This window comes from Mus caroli, chromosome 2 (genome assembly GCF_900094665.2).
Source record: "Mus caroli chromosome 2, CAROLI_EIJ_v1.1, whole genome shotgun sequence".
NCBI lineage: Eukaryota > Metazoa > Chordata > Mammalia > Rodentia > Muridae > Mus > Mus caroli.
This window is the reverse complement of record NC_034571.1, coordinates 122,613,094-122,634,680: the sequence shown is the minus strand read 5'-3', so window position 1 is coordinate 122,634,680 and position 21,587 is coordinate 122,613,094. Positions and strand designations below refer to the sequence as shown.

The window sequence follows — 21,587 nt, the reverse complement described above, 5'->3', positions numbered from 1 at the left end:
AACACTTACAAGCTGCTCTCTACTCTGTGCCATATCAGGTACTCTTCAAAGGCATGCACATATTTTTTTATATTTTTTATTTACAGAATATAATTACATTTCTCCCTTTCATTTCCTCCCTCTAAACTGCCCCTAAGTCTCTTTGCTTTCTTTCAAATTCCTAGCCTCTTTTTTCAGTTAATATACATATGTATGTACATACTACACCTGTATGTATGTATACATATAAATTCTTAAATTCATATGTACAACTTGCTCAGTCTATATATTATTTATACACATGTTTTCAGGGCTATCCATTTGGTATTAGATAATGAGTTGGTGTGCTCTTGCCTGAAGAAGACTATTTCTCTCACTCCCAGAATTCCTTGTCTGTTCTCGTGTAGGGCTGAGGTCCCACGAGCGTTCTTGCATCAGGGTTAGCATGTCTATTGTTGTCCTTGTTCAGCTCCTGTCTAGACAGTTGTATTGGTGAGGCTGTAGCTTCTGGCGCTTCTGGCATCCCTTCAAGACACAGTATTACAGCAAACTCCCTGTTCTCTGGCTCTCTTATAATCCTTCTGTCCCCTCTCCTACAATGTTTCCCGAGTCTTAGGCTCAAAAAGCTGTGTTGTAGATATATCAGTTGGGATGGGGCTCCATATATATATGCATTGGTAGTAATGTGATTTAGGAGAAATGAGACATGTTGAAGAGCCAGTGATGGTGGGGATTTGTTTCTTTAAATACGTCAAGAAGGGTCTTAGATGGCATGAATAGACCACCTCTATTAAGCAGGAATACAAATGTATTCCAGGTGGAGGGAAAAGGTGTACAAAGGCTCAGGGTGCTTCGAGACAGCAGGAAAGCCAAGATGCCTTTGAAGCAGAGACAGAGAGGATGCTGGGTGGCAAGGCTTGAGAAGTAGAAGAAATGCTAAGTGCTGCAAAGTCTACAGTGTTCTGGGCCACTGTGTGGCCTGCTCTGTTGACTTAGAAGGAAACTGTGTGGATACTGACCAAGATGGGTCCCAATGTCATAGGAGCTCCTTCGGAACCTCAGGCATCAAATATGGTAATAGGAAGACCTCCTGCAAGGCTCCAAGTTGGAAGACAGAGGCTGAGGAAAACCCGGGCACTTGAGAGTGCAGACTGAGCAGGGTCTGGAGTGGGATTCTGGCTAGGCAGTATGGTGGAAAGAACAGTCACCTAGGCCTTACCTCCTTCAACAAGACTCCAACATGCCCTCCAGATTGTTTCAGGGCCTCATTTCTGTCTCCCCGTGGTCTGGCCTTGCCAGACCAAGGTGCCTATATTCACCCATTTTTTTCCTCTGGAACAGAAGCTCCTGGAGAGCAGTGAGTAGGCTGGAAGCAAATATTTATCAAGCCACTAAAGCCCTGATCAACAAACATAAGCTGGGGGTGGGTGGGGGCAGGATTAGTGAGGCTCTGGATAACTCTTTCCACTGACATGAACACTGACTGAGTTGAGGATGTTGGTTGTTTAGTGATGTCAATCTAGAATTCTAGAATCTAGAATCTACTGGAAGATGAGTCTCTGGGAGTACCTGTAAGGGATTATCTTCTGTTAGTAGATGTAGGAAGACCCAGCTTGGGTGGGACCATTCTCTGAGCAGGAGTTCTAGACAATGGAGAGAAATAGCTGTATTGCGAGCATGCATTGTCCTCCCTCCTGGCCGTGGATGTGGTCGTCTTCTTCAGCCTCCCACCATGTGGACTGCAGCTACGACTGTGAACTTGCTCCCTTAAGTTACCTTTCTCAAGTTGTTTTTTTTTTTTTTTTTTTTTTTTTTTTTTTCCCAGCAACAGAAAAAGAGACCAAGATAGAAATTGGCACCAAGTGGGATCTGCACTGTGCTAACCCTAACCCTGTGGTTCATAGGCCTTTGAAACTGTTTTAATGTGAACTAGAAAGCCCTCAAGTGCTAAAAGCAGAATGGGCTGTTCGGATGGGAGCTTGGAAGACAAAACTGCTGAGAAACCCAGACAGTGGAGGCCGTCTCATGAGGTTCTGAGGGGAACTTCTATCTGCAGCTGGGCTGGGGACCTTCCATGTGAGATTGTGACCGAGTTTCATTTTGTCCATATCCTAAGAAGCTGAATGTAAAGCTCAGTGTAAAGACTACAGACTTGTTTGTTTGGCAGAGGAAAAGGTGTGGGAACAAGCTTGTTTGGGGCAGAGAATATGAAGACAGCAAAATGCTGTAGCTGTTTGAAAGTGACATTTATGGAAACCTATGGTGCACTGGAACTATAGTAAAGGTGTCCCCGAGCGGGGCGTGGTGGCGCACACCTTTAATCCCAGCACTCGAGAGGCAGAGGCAGGCAGATTTCTGAGTTCGAAGCCAGCCTGGTCTACAAAGTGAGTTCCAGGACAGCTAGGGCTACACAGAGAAACCCTGTCTCAAAAAACCAAAAAAAAAAGGTGTCCCCAAGAGGCTCCAGCCCAAGCTGTTGGCAATGAGGTACTGGTTTTGAAGGCATAAAAAATTAAAAAAAAAATTAAAAACACACACACACAAGACTAAGGAGTCATTGTGGCTGAGACCAGGTAATCTGTGACAAAGTCAGAATCCCCATAAAGAGGTCCTCAGAGGCTGTGTACAAGTATGAAGGTTAAGCAATGGAGGCCCCCCCCCCACACACACACACCAGGATATTGGAGCTGTCAGGACTGTGGGATGTCAGCCAAAGCAAACTGTATAAATGGACTGGAGAAGCCTCAGAGCTGAAGGGATGTGGCTAACTATATTCTTTGAAGATCAATTTCATCACAGCCTCAGACACTAGGTAAAGAGCTGCAGATTTTGCTATGTGCTGTGCTGGCTTTAGGTCTTAGCATGACCGAATTCCTTGTTTCCCCTGGAATCTTCCCTTCTATGCCATTCTAAGTTGAAGGCCTGTTAAAACCTTGGACTCTTACAGCATTGAAACTGTTAAACTATAGGGGAGGGGGTCAGTTATGAGGTGGCTTAGTAGTTCCATGTGTGGCTTGACAAAATGCACGTGTGTGTACATGTTATTTCTCTCTCACAGACACACACACCAATTGGAAACTAGGGAGACGTTTCAAGTTGGGTTTGAGTGCTTTTTACAATAACGTATTGTGTCATTGACAAGGAGTAGTAGAGTTGAGGTCAGTATAAGATTCTAAAATCAACTAAAACGGGATTCTGGGTATTGAGGATTTCTTGATTACATTAATGGATGTGGAAAGCCCTGCACAGTGATCCTGGAGGCTTCTCCTTGCCGCCTCTGTAGATGTCATCAGCTGCCTGAAGCTTTTGCACCTGCATTTTCAACCTTTAAACTAAGCTGAGTAGCCCTTCCCCTGTTGAGCTGCCACTTCCACTCCCACCCTAGACCTCGTTATTCAGATTGGGCTGGCCTTAAACCCAGAGTCACCATCTCCCCAGTGCTGCTAAGAAAGGTGTGCACCACCACACCCTGCTAAGTTGCTTCTGTTTCGCGTTTTACCAACCTGTCAAGTTTTAGTTTTGGTGTTTTAGATCTTTGGGAAGAGGGTCTAAAGGACACCTCTCTAGTCCTTGGAGCATAGTGCTTTGCTACTGTGTTAGAGTTGTCTCATCTTCATGTTAGCAATGACCAAACGCCTCACAACCTCCTCTTTCCCTTTTGAATACTACCCTAACTCCAGTGTCAGAGACAAGGCTGGGGAGAGAATGCTGGTGGAAGAGTAGGGGCATCTTGCTTTTCCTGTAAAAGGCCTTTGGTCCTTTTAGCCATCCTACTGTGTGGCTATTTACTGCTCTGGGTGAGAAAGTGAAGTTGGAGAGAAGTGACCAATGAAAGCCAGTAAACAGCAAAGCTGACCCACACTCCTTTAATCTTGCCAGGCGGGGGCCTGTACCTCCTTACTGGATCAGTGAGTCAGAATAGAATCTAAAGAATCTGTTGGCTATTCTCCCTCCCTTTCTCTGACACCGGAAGTAGACATCTACATTTCACCTACTCAACTAACTACAAGGGGATATGGCAAAAATGCATTTATTGGAAATGTTCAAAAGAAAGTCTAACAAAAGTCAGGTCTGGTGGTGCATGCCTCTAAATGAAAATCTTAACACTCTCACACACAAACAAACATAAAACCCCATTAAACTTGTGCTTACATTTTTCAAGTGCCAACTCATTACCAAGGTCAAGGATCCTTTCCAGAAGGCTTTGTCCCCTAAATCCAGGATCTAAAATGGAGTTTACACAGTCTAAGTTTGTGTCAGAAGCGTTTTCCTCTAACACATATCCCAGAGTCCTGATTCTTTTCACGTTTTGTTTTGTTTTGTTATTTCTTCTGAGACTTACAGATCTCCTTGGGTAAGGTCCAAAATGCTGTGTTGTGGTGGTGGGGTGTGTGCGTGAGGTATGCCAACCATTAATTTTTACTAGACAGGAGAGCTTCAACAAGTGCTGCACAGTAGTGCCAAGAAAGTCAGAGCTCAGCTTACCAGACTCCTAGAATCCCAAAGGTGATTCTTCAGGAAGAGGACCTGGCCGAGACCTGGCCCAGCATGGGATCTTTACTTGCTCTGAAGGTAGCTCTGGTACTTCCTCATCACATGGAAAGACAGAGGCGCATTAAGGCTGTTATTGTCCCAGCTGGCCAGCTTCTCATTATTACTTTAATTGGTCTGTTGAGGGCAGGTCAGCTAGTCCAAGTCGTCAGAGATGCCAGGGATCAGGCTCTGACTCTTAATCCCAATCATAATATGGTGGCAGTAAAAATCACAAAACACTCATTTTCAAATAGTGTATGGCTTTTTGACCCCATCAAATAACTTTATTCACACAAACGTCCCTTAATTTACAACGTTTCAGTCATTCATACACATTAGGGGGAATCCACAGTGTTCAAGGAACTTAAATATGTTATCATAACAACCCAAGTAAGCCAAGTACAAAAAATATTCATATAAAGTTGTTCACACATAGGTCCTATATTACCAGCTTCTGTGCAAAAAAAAAAAAAAAAAAAAAAAGGAAAAAAATTGGATTAACTAGTATTTGAAACTAACCTTGTGCCTGGCTTTAAACCTCCCTCAAAACCAAGTTTGACCCACATGAGCATTAAGAGTAACTGAAATATCCTCCAGTTTTGACGGCAAGGAGCCCTTGGGGTAAAAGTGTTGTGGGGCGGGGGGGGGGGATCCCCTAAATAGGTTTCCTTCTTCCTATGATCTCATCTGGATTAAAAAAAAAAAAAAATAAATAAAAAAAAAAAAAAAAAAAGGCCCACTTGTTCTGGTACTCTCCCCAATACTAGGGGCCCTAGGCAATGAAACAATGAATGGCAGCAGACTTGGCCCTCAGTAATGGCTGTGGATACTGACATCAGCCAAGATGCCAGTACCTACTGCGTTCTCCTTCCTTGCATGTGTCCAGACAAGGCTCCTTTCCCTCAAAGTCGGGCCTGTGCTGACCTGTGTGCACGAGCTCGGAATCAGAGAAGGCAGAAGCCTCAGCCTCCAGAGTCTGCTGGCCTGGAGGGCCAAAGCAGCAATCTCAGCCAATTCGGAGGTGGGCTCCCAGCAGCTGTCTGATAGGGAGAGAGATCCAGTCACGGGGAGGGGTAACCCAAAGACCCGCCTAGAGTTGAGCCCCCCAGTGCCCCCAGATGGGGTGGGAGGAAGAGAGCTGGAAGAGCTCCTGGTGGGCAGGGCAGGAAGGGGCACATCAGAGTAAGGCGAGGGCCGTACAGTCCCTCCTGGGAGGACAGCAGTCAAACTCTTGCTCTTCCCACTCTTCAAGAAACTTAAAGGTTAAAAGCCATATCATCCATCCCTCCGAGCTATCTTCTCAAACAGTAAACAGCTAATAGCATCAACAGATTCCCACAATGCTCTTTTCCTTTTCTTGGAATAAGATTCACACAAAACAATATAACTTTATTGCTGCAAAACACTGGTTTTCTAAAATAGTGATATGTTAGAGCTGAGAATCTTGGAGGAAGAAAATGACACCGTGGGGCAAGAAGGCTATGAGGAAAACAGGGAGTGGTCTCAGCACCACAGGGTTAGGAAGAGGAGTGAGTCAAGAGCCTCTGCTCCCTCCGGGCTTCTCCGCCTTCACCACCACTGCAGTTACTACTGGCAGTGCCACAAAGGAGACCAGGCCCTATCCAGAGTCAGACCTTCACCTAGTGTGAGCGCGTTTCTCCTCCAGCTGTAAACAGGGTATTTTCTTTAAGTAAACATTAAAACATCCCTCAGGCAGCCAAAGGGCAAACCCTACAAGGTGGGACTGGAGTTCTTACTCCCTGCCCCAGTGCCCCTAAGCTAGGTGAGGCTAGAGCCCGAACCTTGGTCTCCAGTGACCAGAGGGGGTTAGCTGGTGCCAGTTTGGATGGTGCAGTCAGTGTCATCCTGGCTAGAGCTAAGAACAGGGAGGAACAAAGGCAGTGTGCATATGTGGGCAGCAGCATTTGGTCCTGGTCTAAAGCTGCTGTGAGGGCCACGGAGGCAGGCGAGAGGGGTGTGTGTCTGGCTATAGCCCACAGGAGGTGGCTGGGGGCTCAGGTTTCCTTCCCCTGTGGCTATATACAGGTGGGAGACTGTGAGTATAAGTGACAAAATGAGCCAGAAGACAGCCACCTGCTTCTGGCTGAGTCTGGACAGGGGAAGACAATGGAATAAGTAAGGCACTATGATCTATCCTGCGCTCAGAACTGAGAACTGAGGCCAGGCTAGTCTCCCAACAGGCAATCCTCACCACCACCCCCAAAAGGACAAAGGTTAAGAGTTCTGCAAACTTCTAGAATGTGAACAGATTTAACAAACCTGGAGGCACCCGAGATCAGATGCCCCAGAGCTTCTACTGGCAAGTCTGCACCCCAGACAGAGGCAGAAGAGGGAAGTAACAGAGGAAAAGGATGTCCATCTCCAAAAGAGACAGGGAGCTGGACTCTGAGAAGACTGCAGAGCCCACAGGGGTCCTGACCCACCAGCCACAGCACAGCAAGCATGTCCTGGGGCCAGCCTGCAGCTAGCTGGCAGGTGATAGGTAAGCAGGGATTACAGGGAGGAAGAATGAAAACAGCAGGGGGAGGCACTTGGGGCTCAAGACCTGGCTCTCACTGGAGCCAGAGAAAGAGGTGCAATCTCCAGGCCAGAAGCAGCTGGGAGTCATGGAAGAGAAGGTACAGGGAAGCAGGCTACCCCTCACTAGGCTACCAACCTGCAACCTGCAGAGGCTACACTGACACCAAGAAAAGTACGTACAGTGGGAAAGCACTATAACCCAGGCCTGGTTAGAGATGGGAAAGAAAAAAATAAGGTAGACAGATAGTGAACCTTTATCAGGAACCCAGAGCAGGACTAGAGCAGGAAGAGTTGGGGTCCTGAGCTCAGAGACTGCTTTTCCCATCTGCTCAGGCACAAAGAGATTGCAGCACCCAAGGGGAGGGAGGGCAGCAGAACAGAAATGGAATGTATCTTGCACTTAGGGGACACCGCTGTTCCCACTCTCCCAGGGGCCACTCTGATTAGGCTCAGGAGGCTGCTTATAAAGTCACTCAAGGAGACGAGATGCTATCACAGTGCAGCACAAGGTAGGGCTCTCACCTGCAGTCATGTACCCACAGGAGCAGCAGCTGACCTCTGGCCAAGAGGAGAAAGAAACTTTGGTGCTGAGTTGCCTACGAGAAGGCTGGAAAGAGAAACGTGGACAGAGCTGCTAACTAAGCAGGGCCAGCTGTCAGGGTCAGCTGTGCTGGCCTTTCTCCACGCTGCAGGAACAAGGGACCCCTGCTTGAGGGAAAGCTGCCCCTGACCTCTTATTTCTCTATCCACCCTGTGTTAGTTTAGGAAGTATAAACAAGAATGAACACAGATCCCTTCTTTCCTTGTCCAGAGATCCCATCCCACAAGGCCAGAACAAGGTGAAAAGTCTGGAAACGTTTTGGAGCAACCAAAGGTGCATCTAAGTAGAGGGCAACACCAGAGAGAATGGTGGGTCCATGAGGCAGCTGGAGGGAGATCTTCCCTCAGGAGGCTGTCAGAACACTGCAAGGAGGTTGTGCAGCCGTCTCGGGATATAGGTCGCGGTGCTTTATATGGCTAGCTGCTACATGGCCTCTATTAGCCACCTGGACACTCCCATCTGCCTCAGACCTCCCTCTTCAAGGCAGGTCCTTTCTCTGCTCATCAGACAACAGTGACATGGAGGTTGATCACCTAACATGAAGTCCCTGGGGGTAAGAGAGATGGCGCTTGACAGTGTCACCCAGTGGTGACACTAGGGATCCTGGTATACAGGGCACACCTTTCACTGTGAGGAAATGATGTCAACAGCCAGTTAAGGGTACTCTGCAAGGATCAAAACTGGATCTTGAGACCTAGGTAGTGTCTGTGACAGGCTGGACTTGTAGCACACAGAGAAGACAATCCAGGAGGAGAGGGTGAAAGGTACTGGCCTCATAGTAGTGACAAGAGGCCAAGGAAGACCAAGTTTGACAGGGGGTTGGCACAACAGTCCTGGTAGAAGATAGGCTTCTGCAAGGAGTGGGGATGGAGTCTCTTAATCCCCAAGTGATGGGATGACCACTCTTGGCTTCTTTCCTCAGGGATCCCAGTTGGAAAGGGCAAAAGAGGGAAGCAATGCCCACTACAGTGAGTACTGGTGTGGCCTGGGACTCTCAAGAACTTAACGAGAACCAAACCCATGGTTTAGGTCTTCTTTCTAGAGTCCCTCGGGCCAACCCCTGGTGTTCCTCTTCTGAGAGGTTCTTCATCTCTGATCCTGTCTGAGGCTTGAGGGCTGGCCAGGACCAGCCCTTCCAAGGAGTCCAGCAGCTCCCACATCTGGGGGAGGCAACTCAGAGGCTGCTTCCTTAGCTCTTTGTTCGCATCCCTTTCCAGGAGAAATACCAAACTCTGGGGAGACAGAATTCTGTGGGAAGTGGGGTGCTAAAGCAGAACTGAGATGTGTGTAAGAAAGAAAACAGAACGTGAAAGAGAAAACCAAAACTGCTTCCTAACTTAAGAAATTAACAGATTAACAGTGACTATATGCATAAGCTTTGTCCACATTCAATGTTCTTAAAAAAACAAAACAAAAACAATAAAAAGGTGCCTGTCCAGAGTGTAGCCTTCTGCTCTTCAGAAGTCTTGATGGTTTAATGTTAGAAAAACAATTATTATTCTACTGAAGGAGAAAGAGAAGGGTAGAGTGGGCAGCCCAAGCATGAGCTTCACATTGTGGGAGGTCCAGCTGTCAGGAGATCACCACCACCTGTACCCTCTGCCATCCTGTCCGAGACACGATGAAACTGTGGGTCCCGAAGGATCGACCTGGAAAACAGAAGGCAGGCAAGGAATGGACATTGGATCAGTGGGTGAAGGGATAGAGCCAACACCCAAACCAAACTGAGCCCAAAGCAGTGTACACTGTTTTCTAAATACTTTCATGAAGTAAGCTGAGCTTCTACCTACCTTCTCAGGTAAGGAAACTGGTGTCTCCAAGGCTCTGTGACTAAGGGAAGACCTGGAAGGGGGAACCTAAGGTATGTTGGCTCTAGCTACCAAGCTGATCCCAAATCCTATACCTTTTTCCTAACTCCAGCTTCCCTGTACCCCACAGGACCCATTCCAGACAGGCCATTCTCCCAGACGACCCTGATGGTCTTGGTTCTCCACTCTAATCAATAACTGCTGTTACAGCCTCAAAGCAGCCCCTGTAAGATTTTGCTAATAGTGTTCAGCATCGAGAACCTACATACACTATGTTAAGCAACAAGTTTTAAAGAGACCACATTACATCATCCTCCTCTTCCCACCCACCCACCCCTTGGTCAGGTAGACCCAGAGCAAGGTTTCTCAGAACCAAGTGATAGGTCCCACTCTGCCCACAGCATCATCTATTGGGGTTATAGCTCAGAAAGTGTTCTGGAGACAAAACTGTGTCTTATTACGTTCTGCCTGCTGACTGTACAAATTCAAGCCCTTTGTTCTTTAGTCTTATAACCTATGTCACAAGAGATTTTACAAATCACATAAACTAAGCTGTGCATAGCTTAATGATACAATAAATGTAGAGCTGTCTGAATATCAGAGTATACTTATTGGACCACCATTGTGTACTGTCTGCTATTACCTGAAACATCATTACATATAACTGTGCACACACACACACACACACACACACACACACACTCTACTTAGAAGAATGCCTGATCCTGGTCCCATGAGCACTGGCTGTTATTTGGGAAGTGCTCTGATGTGAGGCCTCAGGAATAAAACAAGAAGCTGCCCTTCAAGGAAACCTAGCACACAAAAGCCTATAGAGATTAGCCTTGGGTCAGCCCCATATTCTAAGCCATTTAAGAACATAGCTAAGTATAGCTTTGTCTTACAGCAGGTCATCAGCGTAGCAATGTTCTGAAGTTTTCAAACGGTTTACTTTCTCCCTAGACGACTGACCTACACAGGTCCTTTCCTGCACACTTGCCACCCTTCAGCGGCTTCTTTGTTCTCTAGACACATCAAGCCTACTGTCTGCAGGGTCAGGGAAAGCCACCAACAACCCAGGGTATTGCCAAGGATATTGGTTGCTTTCTACAAACTGATGGGAAGGCCTATTGCTGAAAATAACACTTACATATCTCTGTGAACACAAGTCAAGCTGGGCCTGCCTAACTAGAACCTTCACCCCTAAACATGAAAAACAGACAAGTTTTCATGATACTAAGCATGCTACCAAAGCAGAAAGGGAAGCACAAGCCAGCTACAAACCCTGTGATCTACAATGGTAACCTGCTTGCTTAATACACTTGTGTGACAATTGAACGTACACTGTGGGAATAACCACATGGACTAAAGGTCCAGTCCATGAGATGGAACCCAAGCCTGACACTTCTCTGGTGGCCAAGAACCTGGGACTAGATAGGCAGACCATGGGCCTAGAGGAAAACCAAATACTATTGTTCTGCTAAAGAAATGCAGCAATAGTGGTGCATGCCTTTAATCCCAGCACTCAGGAGGCAAAAGCAGGCGGATTTCTGAGTTCGAGGTCAGCCACGTCTACACAGACAAACCCTGTCTCAAAAACAAAAACAAACAAACAAACAAAAGAAATGCAGCAATGACATGACTCCTAACAACTCTCTGCTATGCCATAGATCAGTGTTTTGCTCAGCCTCACCAGAAAAGCCTTCTCCTGGAGTAGACGGGAACCAATAAAGAGATTCAAATCTGGACAATGTACAAAGAATGAGAGATGTCAGAGCAGATGGATGGCACCAAGGTAACAAGGCCTCCTAGACACAACAGGACTGTGTTACCATGACAGGTCCACACTTGAAAGGGTCCCAGCACTGAGAGAAAACCAGACAGCTTCATCAATAACCAAGAGGCTATCTTCAATTGACAACAGCTTGCAAAAAGCAAACCTAGTTTTCTGCAACAGAGTAACTATACTGAAAGACACCCCACCCCTACGCCCAGCAGTAAATTGCCAATATAAAACAAACTCAAAGGTATTTGAGTGTTTTGTTGTTGTTTGCTTGTTTTTTCTTGTCTCATGTTGCTTTGTTTAGGCATTTTTTTTTAACCTTACTGATCATTTGCTTGCATATTATGGCTTCCAATTTTGTTTTTGTTTTTTTTTTTTTTAAAATGAGCTTTGTGTATGTCTCTGTCTGTATGTATGTGTTTCTCCTGTTTTGGGTTTTGTTTTGTTTAATTAATTATTGGGGGCTGGAGAGATGGCTCAGTGGTTAAGAGCACTGACTGCTCTTCCAAAGCTCCTGAGTTCAATTCCCAGCAACCACATGGTGGTTTACAACCATCTGTAATGGGATCTGATGCCCTCTTCTGCTGTGTCTGAAGACAGCTACAGTGTACTTATATATATAATAAGTAAATAATTTTTAAAAATTAATGGGGTTTTGTTTGTTTTAATTCGCCTGTTTGCTTTCTAAGGCGAAAAAGACAACAGGAGTAGTTTGGTATGTAGAGATGGAGAGAACCTGGGAGAATCACAGGGGATAACAGTCAGAATATGAGAAAATAATAAACAATTTTTTTTTTTTTGTTTTTCAAAAGTAAACAATAAAGCTGAGCGTGGTGATGCACGCCTTTAATCCCAGCACTTGGGAGGCAGAGGCAGGCGGATTTCTGAGTTCAAGGCCAGCCTGGTCTACATAGTGAGTTCCAGGACAGCCAGGGCTATACAGAAAAACCTATCTCAAAAAACCAAAATAAATAAACAAACAATAAAATCAGCATGCACAAAATTAACTAGACCCAAAGTCTGTATGTAAAGAGCATGCAGTCTAGAAAGAAAGCTCTTATTTCTGAGGCCTACTCTTTCATGAATGCATCTGCTCCCCTACTAGCATCAGGGATTAAAAGATTCCCCCAAAAATCCACTTGGGGATTTCTTCCCAAGTTGACAAACTTGGGCAAAAACTCATACTCCCTGATGCCTTGGCAGCTATGCCAGCTTCTGTAACTTTTGCCTGTTGCTGTTGTCTATGTGTTTAGTAGGTCAGTCGGTGAAACAGAAGACAGACAGGTGCACCTTGCCCAGGAAGCACACACACCACAGCATGCTGACAGGACGGTGCAGAAGCACATTTTACCACCTCAACAGAACAGTAAAGGCCATGTGCTTAGAGTCAAAGCAGCCCTGAATCCTTGTTAGCTGATGAGCAGTGCAGGTCCCAGCGTGTGGGCCCTTGCTTAGCTCCTATCATAGTACCACATGCCATCCTTGGCTCCCCTGGTGACCAGGGTTTTCCTTGTTGCTGTCAGTGAGACTCCTGGCTAGAGCCCTCCTGAAAGTCAAAGCCATATCTGCTAAATAAGCATAATGACAAATGGTAGCCCTCTGTAATGGACTTTACAGTTTGTAACTACATCCCACAATTCATGTCAAGATGAGCTTGACCACTTTTCCCAAAGCAAAGGTGCAGAGAGAAGCAGCAACTGGCACACATCACAAAAGTGAGACTAGTAGGTCTAACTTAACCAGAACTCCGCAGCCTTCCCACTAGAAACCCACTGTGTGCTTCAACACTGGTGAAGCCTAACAGCTTACATTAGATTCGGCTTGGGATAGAAGGTGATCTATCAGGTTTTCTATAAAGTCTTACCTCTGTTACTTCACATCTTTGACTAAGTTTCCTCGGTACAACTCAATTTCTCTATACCACATCTTTATTTTTTTTGTTTGTTTGGTTTTTTGAGACAGGGTGTCTCTGTGTAGCCCTGGCTGTCCTGGAACTCACTTTGTAGACCAGGCTGGCCTCGAACTCAGAAATCCGCCTGCCTCTGCCTCTCGAGTGCTGGGATTAAAGGTGTGTGCCACCAGGCCCAGGTCTATAACACATCTGATTGAGCACTTGCAACTTGATAGGTAACCCAATGAGGTGACTTTCAACCCTCCTGCAAAGCTTTTCAATTTAAATTTGCATCCTCCAGCAACTCTGAGGTAGGAGGTAGTGTCATCCTGGCCTTAAAAGAGGATGAGCTAGGAGAAGGGCTGAGTCAGCAGTTTATACAGAGGCGCGTCTCTTTCCAAAGCCTTACTTTTATTACATAACCTGCATTCTTTCAGACCCAAAGCCAAGTGTTATTGCTTAAAACACATTTAATCCTTACATTTTATAGAGAGAGCTCAGCAAAGAGCTTGTGGGTTAGGCACCTGTCTTAGGCACTTGTCATATGCCCAGGGTACAAGGCAGAAAGGAGTGACAGCCACAGGAACTCCAGCAGCTAGCTCCCCTGCCAGCCAAGCAGTAGTTTGCTCTACTCAGTGAGCTGGGGAAACAAATCATTCCTATTAAAGCCATCAGCATCTTAGAGTACAGAAACTAGAAGAGCAGGTGAACAAGGAACAGAAAGATGTGACGAGAGACGGGACAGTGTCGACCTCCCGCCTTCCCCATGACAGCCTCTCGTCATGTATGTCTAAGTGTCATTTCTTTAAATAACTGTAATAAGTAGAACCAGTTTGAAAAACTGGATCCCTCCCTTCTCTGGCCCCTAGTTTATTAATATACTATATTATCTTATGAAATGTGCTTAGAAACATGGCAGGTCAAATACAACTTTCTCCTTCCCAGACTCCATGAAGGAAAGGCACAGGCTTCACAGGAGGCATCCGAGGCTTTGGAGCCAGACTACCTATTACCTGATAGAAATTGTCAAATTAGTATATATAGCAATATATAATTTACAAACTTCTCAGAAATGTTTAAAAGGACAGCATCTTAAGGGAAAAAACATTGTTATAAAATCTTCTGCCTTTGACTAAGTTCCTATCTCAGTGCAAAGTACTCATACCAAGCTTCTGAGCAGCCAGTGTATCGAGGGAAGTGTATTCACACCCATGAAAACTGGGCTATTTCTCTTTGCTGACATCTAGCAAGGGGCATGAGGCCTGTGCTGTTCTGGCACCAAGCTACACATCCCTGGGCTCTCTCACACCATCACAGCAGGACAGGTAAATGCAGCATATGGAAAGCATGGACTCTTCTGACAGACAGGTTAGAGAGAGAGGCTCCTGTCTCCTTTTCTTCCCAGCTTCTCAGCATGAGACCCCCACCCTGCAAGGAAAAGCGGATGCTACATTCCTGTGGAGAGAGCTCCTGAAGGCTAACCGTGGCAAGGCTGACTGATGGGGCTGGCTGCAGATCATGTCCCCTGGGTCTAAGTCAGGTAAAGTACATAATTCATGTCAAGAGCAGAATTAGAATCTGGCAAAGATCGATCTGTAAAATGGCAAATACATAAATAGGAATTACTTTTCTTAAATGGCTTTACTCTCCTTGGCTGGCAAGCAGCTCAGGAGGTAGGAGTGTAGTTCTGGAGGGAGTAGAAAGACTCAGACTCCGCATTCCTAAGTCAGTGTCAGGGGGTGCTGTGGACCGATAGCAGCTCTCAAAGGAAACAAGCAGTATCCACTAGTAGCCAGGGAGCCTTGCTCCCATATTCTACATCCCATCCACCTACTTTGCCCAGTCATCTGGCCTGACAGCTTTTCGGAAAAGCAGAATACCACCTGGGCTGAAACACAAATAAGTCTTGGGCACAGATTCCCACGTGCTGGCCTATTCAAAAGCAACAGGAAAGACAGACATCTCTACATGACAGGAAGACAAGAGGCCTGGCTTCCAGTGCCACTGCTTCTTCCTCTAGAGACTTCATTCCCCTCCCCCACCCCAGCCCCAGGTGCTCAGTGAAGAACTTCATAAGATGGAAGGTTATTTATTCCAAGGCTCTTCTAATCTCAGGAATGGAGCATAAGTTCTCAAATCCCTCAAAGGCCTTAAACTCTCACAGTACATATGTCATGTGCAGTTTTCCTGTAGACCATCTCCCTACTCAGATTCTGAGAAGTGCCCATGGCACAATGAATAATCAAAGACAGGAGCCTGATTTATGCAGGCAAAAACTAACCAGAGGCAGCCATGAACACCAAGAGAACTGGTCACAGCTTTGCAGGTAGGCACGGGTAAACAGCACAATCTGTGTGGCTAAGATGCAGGGAATCCAGTCAGTGAAAAACAGTGAGGCAGCCTCAACTCAACATGCCAGAGCCTTTCCTTGGCTCCAAAGTCTTCAAGTAGAACCTGCAACCCTCCTTCAAGGGCACAACACCATTGAGAGATATGGGCTCCATGTCCCATCGTCTGAAGCTGTATCCACAGCTATCTTACTCCCTCAGAAATACATTTTTAAAGAAAGCACAGCTGCCAGGCCCAATGGACACCTGAGCAAGAAGACTCAGTAAGAACAGCACACTCTAGAAACATCAGCTTTTCCTCAACTGTGTCAGAACACTCCACAGGGCAGTGAGTGAGTCTATGGCAACAGCACAAGGAGGGGTTTTTATACACAGAGCCTTACTTCATCTTAGTATGTCAGTGATCACACTGTACTACTGACATCAGACTATTTTAAACCATCTGATTCCTTTAAGTGTACTGCCAAACTTGCTAGTATTAAAAAGTTTACCAAATGCACACACACAAAAAAAATTTACTGGCCAGGATGGAAGATTCTAGACTTAGAAGGCTCCATGGTGACCAACAGTAGGCAGAGCTGCCAGCTGAGTCATTCTGACTGTGTGTGTAAGAGCTTGGAACCACTGAGACCTCTGCCCTGGCCTTGAAGGAAGACAAGAGGTCTTAGGGTTGGGGCTGGAGTTTTTCTTTAGCACTTTAGCTGTAAATGGGTCCTATATTAAAAGAGGGGACATTTTTGTTCCTAGAAATAGCTCTGATAAATAGCTCAGTTAGATAAGTGGATACCATAACAAATACCCTTCCCTCAGCCTATTAAGTGTGGGGTTGAAATAAAAGCTGCTCACTGCCTCAGTGGGTCCCCACAGAACCAGGTTCAACTGTAGCTGCTATGATTAGCAGAAAAAAAGGCTCCAGGGAAAAGTCAGGGATCCTGGGATTTCCCCAAAGGACACTTTCCCACCAGGAGGAAGCCATCTAAGTCCTTGTTACTAAAGGAGAGGTCACTCTTCCATGTGGTGACAGGACAATTTGTGGTTATAAAAGGAAAGGCTCAAGGCCAGAATGATCTGGGCAAAACATTGTCTGGTTACAGCTCAAAGCCGAGCATGCCAAGGGAAACTCTTGGGGGCTCTTGCTAAGGAGTCTGAGGCTTTCTTAGGGGAAAGAAGGGCTCCACACACCACGAGAGAGAGAGAAAGTCAAATTCATGCTTAGCCTGGAAAGGTTTACGAAAAACAAGAATCTCGGTGGGGGTAAAAGGGAGCATGGCATTTGTGAATTCTCTGCTTGCTGAGCTGCACTACAGAGCATGGTGTGAGCACCACCCCACATCACACAGGTAAACAACCCAGAGAGAGATGAGCTATCCAAAGCCACCGAGGTAGAATGGGTAGTGTGGTTTAAATGCAGATTCCACAAGTCCCTAAATGTCACCACTGTGAAAACACAGGGCTTCCTCAATCTTGGTTGTCTTCCCTCCTTCACACGGGACTGTGTATTTAGTTTCAGGCCCTCTACACAAGTATACTGCCAGGTGTGGTGCTGTAGCTCCTTCCCAGAAGGTCTGACCCACCCTCCTAAAATATTAGAGGCACCGATCCACCCACTCTCCAACCCCACCTTATATGCAAGATGAAGTTCCTCCTCCTTAGGCTGACATCAGAGCCCCTGGCAGCTCAGAGATCCCTGACCTTGTATGAGCCAAGCCAGGCCTAAGCTCTTTGCATATACATTCTTGGTGCCCCGCCAATGCTCACTCTGACTTCTGCTCAGGATCCCAGCTGATGGTCTTTCTCCAAGTCTATCTAGACAAATGTTCCTGTCACCTACTTCAAAAGACAGCACTCTTTTTCTCTGAGCTTCTAGTGGCCTTTAAGACACCCCTAACTTCCTCTCTGGAATGGAAGAGAGCAGTGGGAAAAGGGGCAGCCACACCAAGGACACAGTAAGACTTTAACTGATAACCAGCGGGAGGACAGAGTGTGGCAGAGTGTGGAGTTCCCTTTCACATCCCACTAAGAAGCCAGCTTGGTCCAGGCCAGATCCTCTGCAATAGCAAACAGGTAAGTGCAGGGCTATGAATACACACATGTTCATTATGCACACAGAAAGAGACCCACAGGTTCCTGGGTTCTGTTGTAAACACCATGCCTTTCCTTTGTACCATCGGCCATTTAAACCAAGGTGTGAAAGGATACTGAAAGACAGAAGTCTCTTCTTTACCAGGTAGAGGTCAAGTTAAGGCTACAGAGCTCATCCCTAAGCTTTTGATAATTGTACTCAGTCTTAAAGGCAGCTGAGGAGGACTGTGACAATGGCTTGAAATTCTCTCTGATAGGAATTATAATTCTTGCTTATGGCTGTCTTAAGGTCTTGACACTGCTAAATTGGAATCACCTTCTAACACTGTTTCCCCCAAGGCCAAAGATAGGGACTGCAGAGGACTCTCTTTAGTCTGCCCACAGCATCACACCAGCTATATGAGCAGGTGCTCAAGTAGAATTCTCTATCAGTGGGATGGAGCTGCATGCTCTCCAAAGCCTTTTTATACCACACTAGAATGAAGCTGGGCCCTGCAATGGTCAAGGGGCCTCTGGACTTTGTCAGTAGTGACAGCTGTACTTCACTTTCAGTACTTGGCTTAAACCCCAGAACAAGTTTCATAAAGGTAAAAAGTCACCCTGTCGTTTGTCTGGGGTGTGGTATTTTTCACACCCATTTCTGCTGCCCCATGCAAACCGAGAGTTCTTTCCAAACATTCACCAGATCCAAACAGGCAATCTGGTTACTAACAACAAATGAGTCTTTACTTGTGACTTCCAGTTTTCTTTATGTCTGGTACAAGGGGTTGGGTCCTGCTGGCGAGTGTTTGTGCAGTCTGCCAAGATCCCACAGCAGCACACTCCTACTCCATGCCTGAAATCTGTCCTAGATTGAGCTTTCTACAAGGGCATGTCTTTGGCATGTCCAATAGAAGCAGAAAAGGAAAAGCAAAGGGCTGTTATATGTGGATGCTAAGGGGTCCCTTCCCTCTCCCTGGAGGATGGAGCTAGGTACATGCAGAATCAACCAACTGCCTCACATCACCTTGGTAATTTTACTCACTGGACAAAATGATAAATACTAAACCCAAACTGATACAGCCAATGGTTCTCCCATCACTGCTCTAGGACCATGCTTCTGAGTCCAGAAAAAAAAAATTCAAACCATCATTCATAAGACTCCTTCCTTCCCTCAGCTTCAAATCAAGATTAGTTTTGTAGCTGGAAAACAAGCATTTCTATCTTCCTTACTATACCTTACGGGTGCCAGGGTAGCTCTAACACAGTCTTCCCAAGTCCCTGGGCATCATTTTCTTTAACAAAGAAACAAAATACAGAATTCTCTCTGACCTGTTTATGTTGCAGGCTGAGTTACAGCTTTCCCTTGGTAGCTCTTACTGAAAGTGAAATTCCTTTAAAGTTGGGAAATTCACTGCAGTGTTTTATAGTATTGATTTATTTTAAACTTGGTTGGCATTTTTAAGACCTGCCATGCCTCTGAGCTCTAGAAATGCTGAAAGAAATCTATTTTTTTTTCCTACTTTTTAGTATGAAGTATTAGTTGAGATGAAAAGGGGCTGACAACTTGTCTGTTCTTCCTTACTTTGTCAAGACACAATCTTGGGTACTCTCCCCAGGCCTGGATCAGCACTTGGGAATGGCACCTTTCCCTTCTCAACTGAGTAGTCCTGAGTAGCCTCCTCAGCACATGCCCAAGTGGTCTCCTCGAATCTCAACTATGACAAGTTATTCTGAAGTCCCTCAAGAACCAGTCCTAACCACTCCTCCACACAGACTTCCCTGCCATCCACTGAGTCATTACCTATAACTAACCTGCAAGCTCTCAGGAGACAGCAATAGCATCTAAATAACCAATGTCACCAATGGACTGCACCGCCTGCTTGCCTTGGCCCCAGAATTTTTCAACACGGGGTTGCAGGCAGCCCCAACCATCAGAGCAGACATTCTTGAGGACATCGCAGCTTTAGTCAGGACTTGAATTAAGAGAGCTGTCCCTGAGAATTACAGCAACCCTGCTGTTCTGTTCTGGGTTCTTGTCTACCTGAAACTTCTGGATAATTCTTGAGAATGGGTCTCAGACAGGATGTTATGGCAGCTTCTCCTCTTTGCAAGCTGGTACTGCACTGCTCCAATGAAGACACTTCTATGGGTGTCTGTTCTAGACTGCCTTCCTTGCCAATGTCTAGAGCAGTGTCAGAGTAACTCAAAAGGAATCCATCTGTACACAGGCTGATGTTACCTAAAGCAGTGGCTGGGCTGGTGGTCCTGTTGTGGTATACACAGCCAAGAGCAGCTGTTGCTATGGAGGACGCCCACAGGAACTGTATATTATATGGAGGGCAATCAGTGTAGTTTTTTTCTGGAAAAGAATCCATTACCTGCTTCAAAGCATGAACCCACACAGGTGTGGTTTTCAAGAGACTGCAGAAGGCAGAATGGAAGGATGGAACCTTTCTGACTCTCAGTGAACCATGGCTCTCTCATGTACAGAATGAGGACAAATAGCCTAACTAGATAGATGATGTAGAGCAGAAAGCACATGACAACTTATCCCTGAATAAGTTCACTCAGGGCTAGAAATAAAGAGACAGGGCCATGGGCCCCAACTCACAGGCCCCTCAAACAGGCTTCTCTGATAGCATGATTCTATTCCTTAGGTCACTGGGAATATCTTCATGTCCCCAAGGTCCCAAGAGATTCAAGTTGGAAGAAAACCAAACATTCAGACAGCTTTGCTGGCAGCTGAATGATTATCATCAGAGGCCCGAGATTTTCGGAAGGGATGAAATCTCTGCTGGGTGGAGTCAAGGATGCTAGAGAAAGCCCTATGAGCAGCATCTGGGCCTTGCTACCAACAGCCCCAGGGTAGGCCTGCTCCTTCCAGATGCTAGCATAACAGAGGACCCCTGGGTGGGTACACAACTGTTAACACAAATAACACTTTGGTTTCCTGCTGTCTGAGAGCAGGAGCCACAAGAGGTGACAACAGGATCCCCCAGGAAGCTGCCTGGACCTGCTATCAGCCTTCCTCATCTGTGGAGGACAACTCCAAAACACCTAGAAAGACAAGGCCCCAGGGGACATGTGTACACTGGTACCTTAGCCAAAGTCATCACAGTCAAAAGCAAAGTTTCTATTTCCTGGAACAAGAGAGAACCAAACATGGCATCTCCCCCCAAAGTTCTCTCTTGGTATATAGCTCTGTGAAATACTGGGGACACAGCCCTGACACAATCTATATAGACAGGGACTCAAAGGAGATTAAGACAGAGAAGACAAGTCTGCCAAAAACAAAACATCTGCTAACCATCATAGTTTGAATAGGTTTGTGACTCAAGTGTCTGAAAGCTTGGCTATAGAGTGGCTCTACTAGGAGGTGTGGCCTTGTTGGAGGAAGAATGTCGCTGCGGGAGGTGGGCTTTGAAACTCTCCTAAATGCCTGGAAGACATTCTGCTCTTAGCTTCCTTTGGATGAAGAACTCTCAGTTCCTTCTCCAGCAACCTGTCTGCCTGTATGTTGCCATGCTTCCTGCTATGATACAGGACTAAGCCTCTGAATCTAAAGCCAGCCCCAAATGTTTGCCTTTGTAAGAGCTGCCTTGGTCATGGTGCCTGCATAGCAATGGAAACCTTAAGTCACTAGTCAATGGATCCCCTGTAGCCAAGTGATCATTCTACTGAAATAAAAGCCTCATTCATAGGTGCAGCAGTCTACCTCAGGCCACAGAGTGTCAAGTCCCTCCTTCAAGCCCACACACCTGAAGGGGGATGTGCATTGTGGCCAATTCAATGCTACACAGACTAAAGCTAAAAACAACTTCTGAGACAGAAACCAAAGGCCTTGGCCCTTTAGCCACCATACCTTTCCTTGAGACACTGCTTGAACCAGGACACTAAATCTCATTGAAGAAACTATGTCCCATGGGAAACCTACCAAGTTCTCTAGCCCCTGCCTACACTCCAAAATGCTTCGAGCTAGGACAGCAAAATTCAGGCTGGTCCATGCTAAATTATTCACTGAATTCAATTATGAGGATTTCTT

The 21,587-nt window shown here is 46.1% G+C and overlaps 1 protein-coding gene across 2 annotated transcripts in view; it reads right to left on the bottom strand.

Annotated features, from left to right (window-relative positions):
- Positions 1-5,227: 5,227 nt before the first annotated feature.
- The window catches only part of Stk35 (serine/threonine kinase 35), a 30,607-nt gene continuing 14,247 nt past the window's right edge, over positions 5,228-21,587 (bottom strand). Inside the window, exon 3 of one of the 2 annotated variants that reach the window (XM_021149597.2) lies at positions 5,228-9,303. In XM_021149597.2, coding sequence (XP_021005256.2) covers positions 9,227-9,303 — 77 coding nt within the window. In that variant the 3' untranslated portion in view covers positions 5,228-9,226. The remainder of the gene's footprint in view (positions 9,304-21,587) is intronic. The other variant, XM_021149590.2, reaches the window with a different exon arrangement.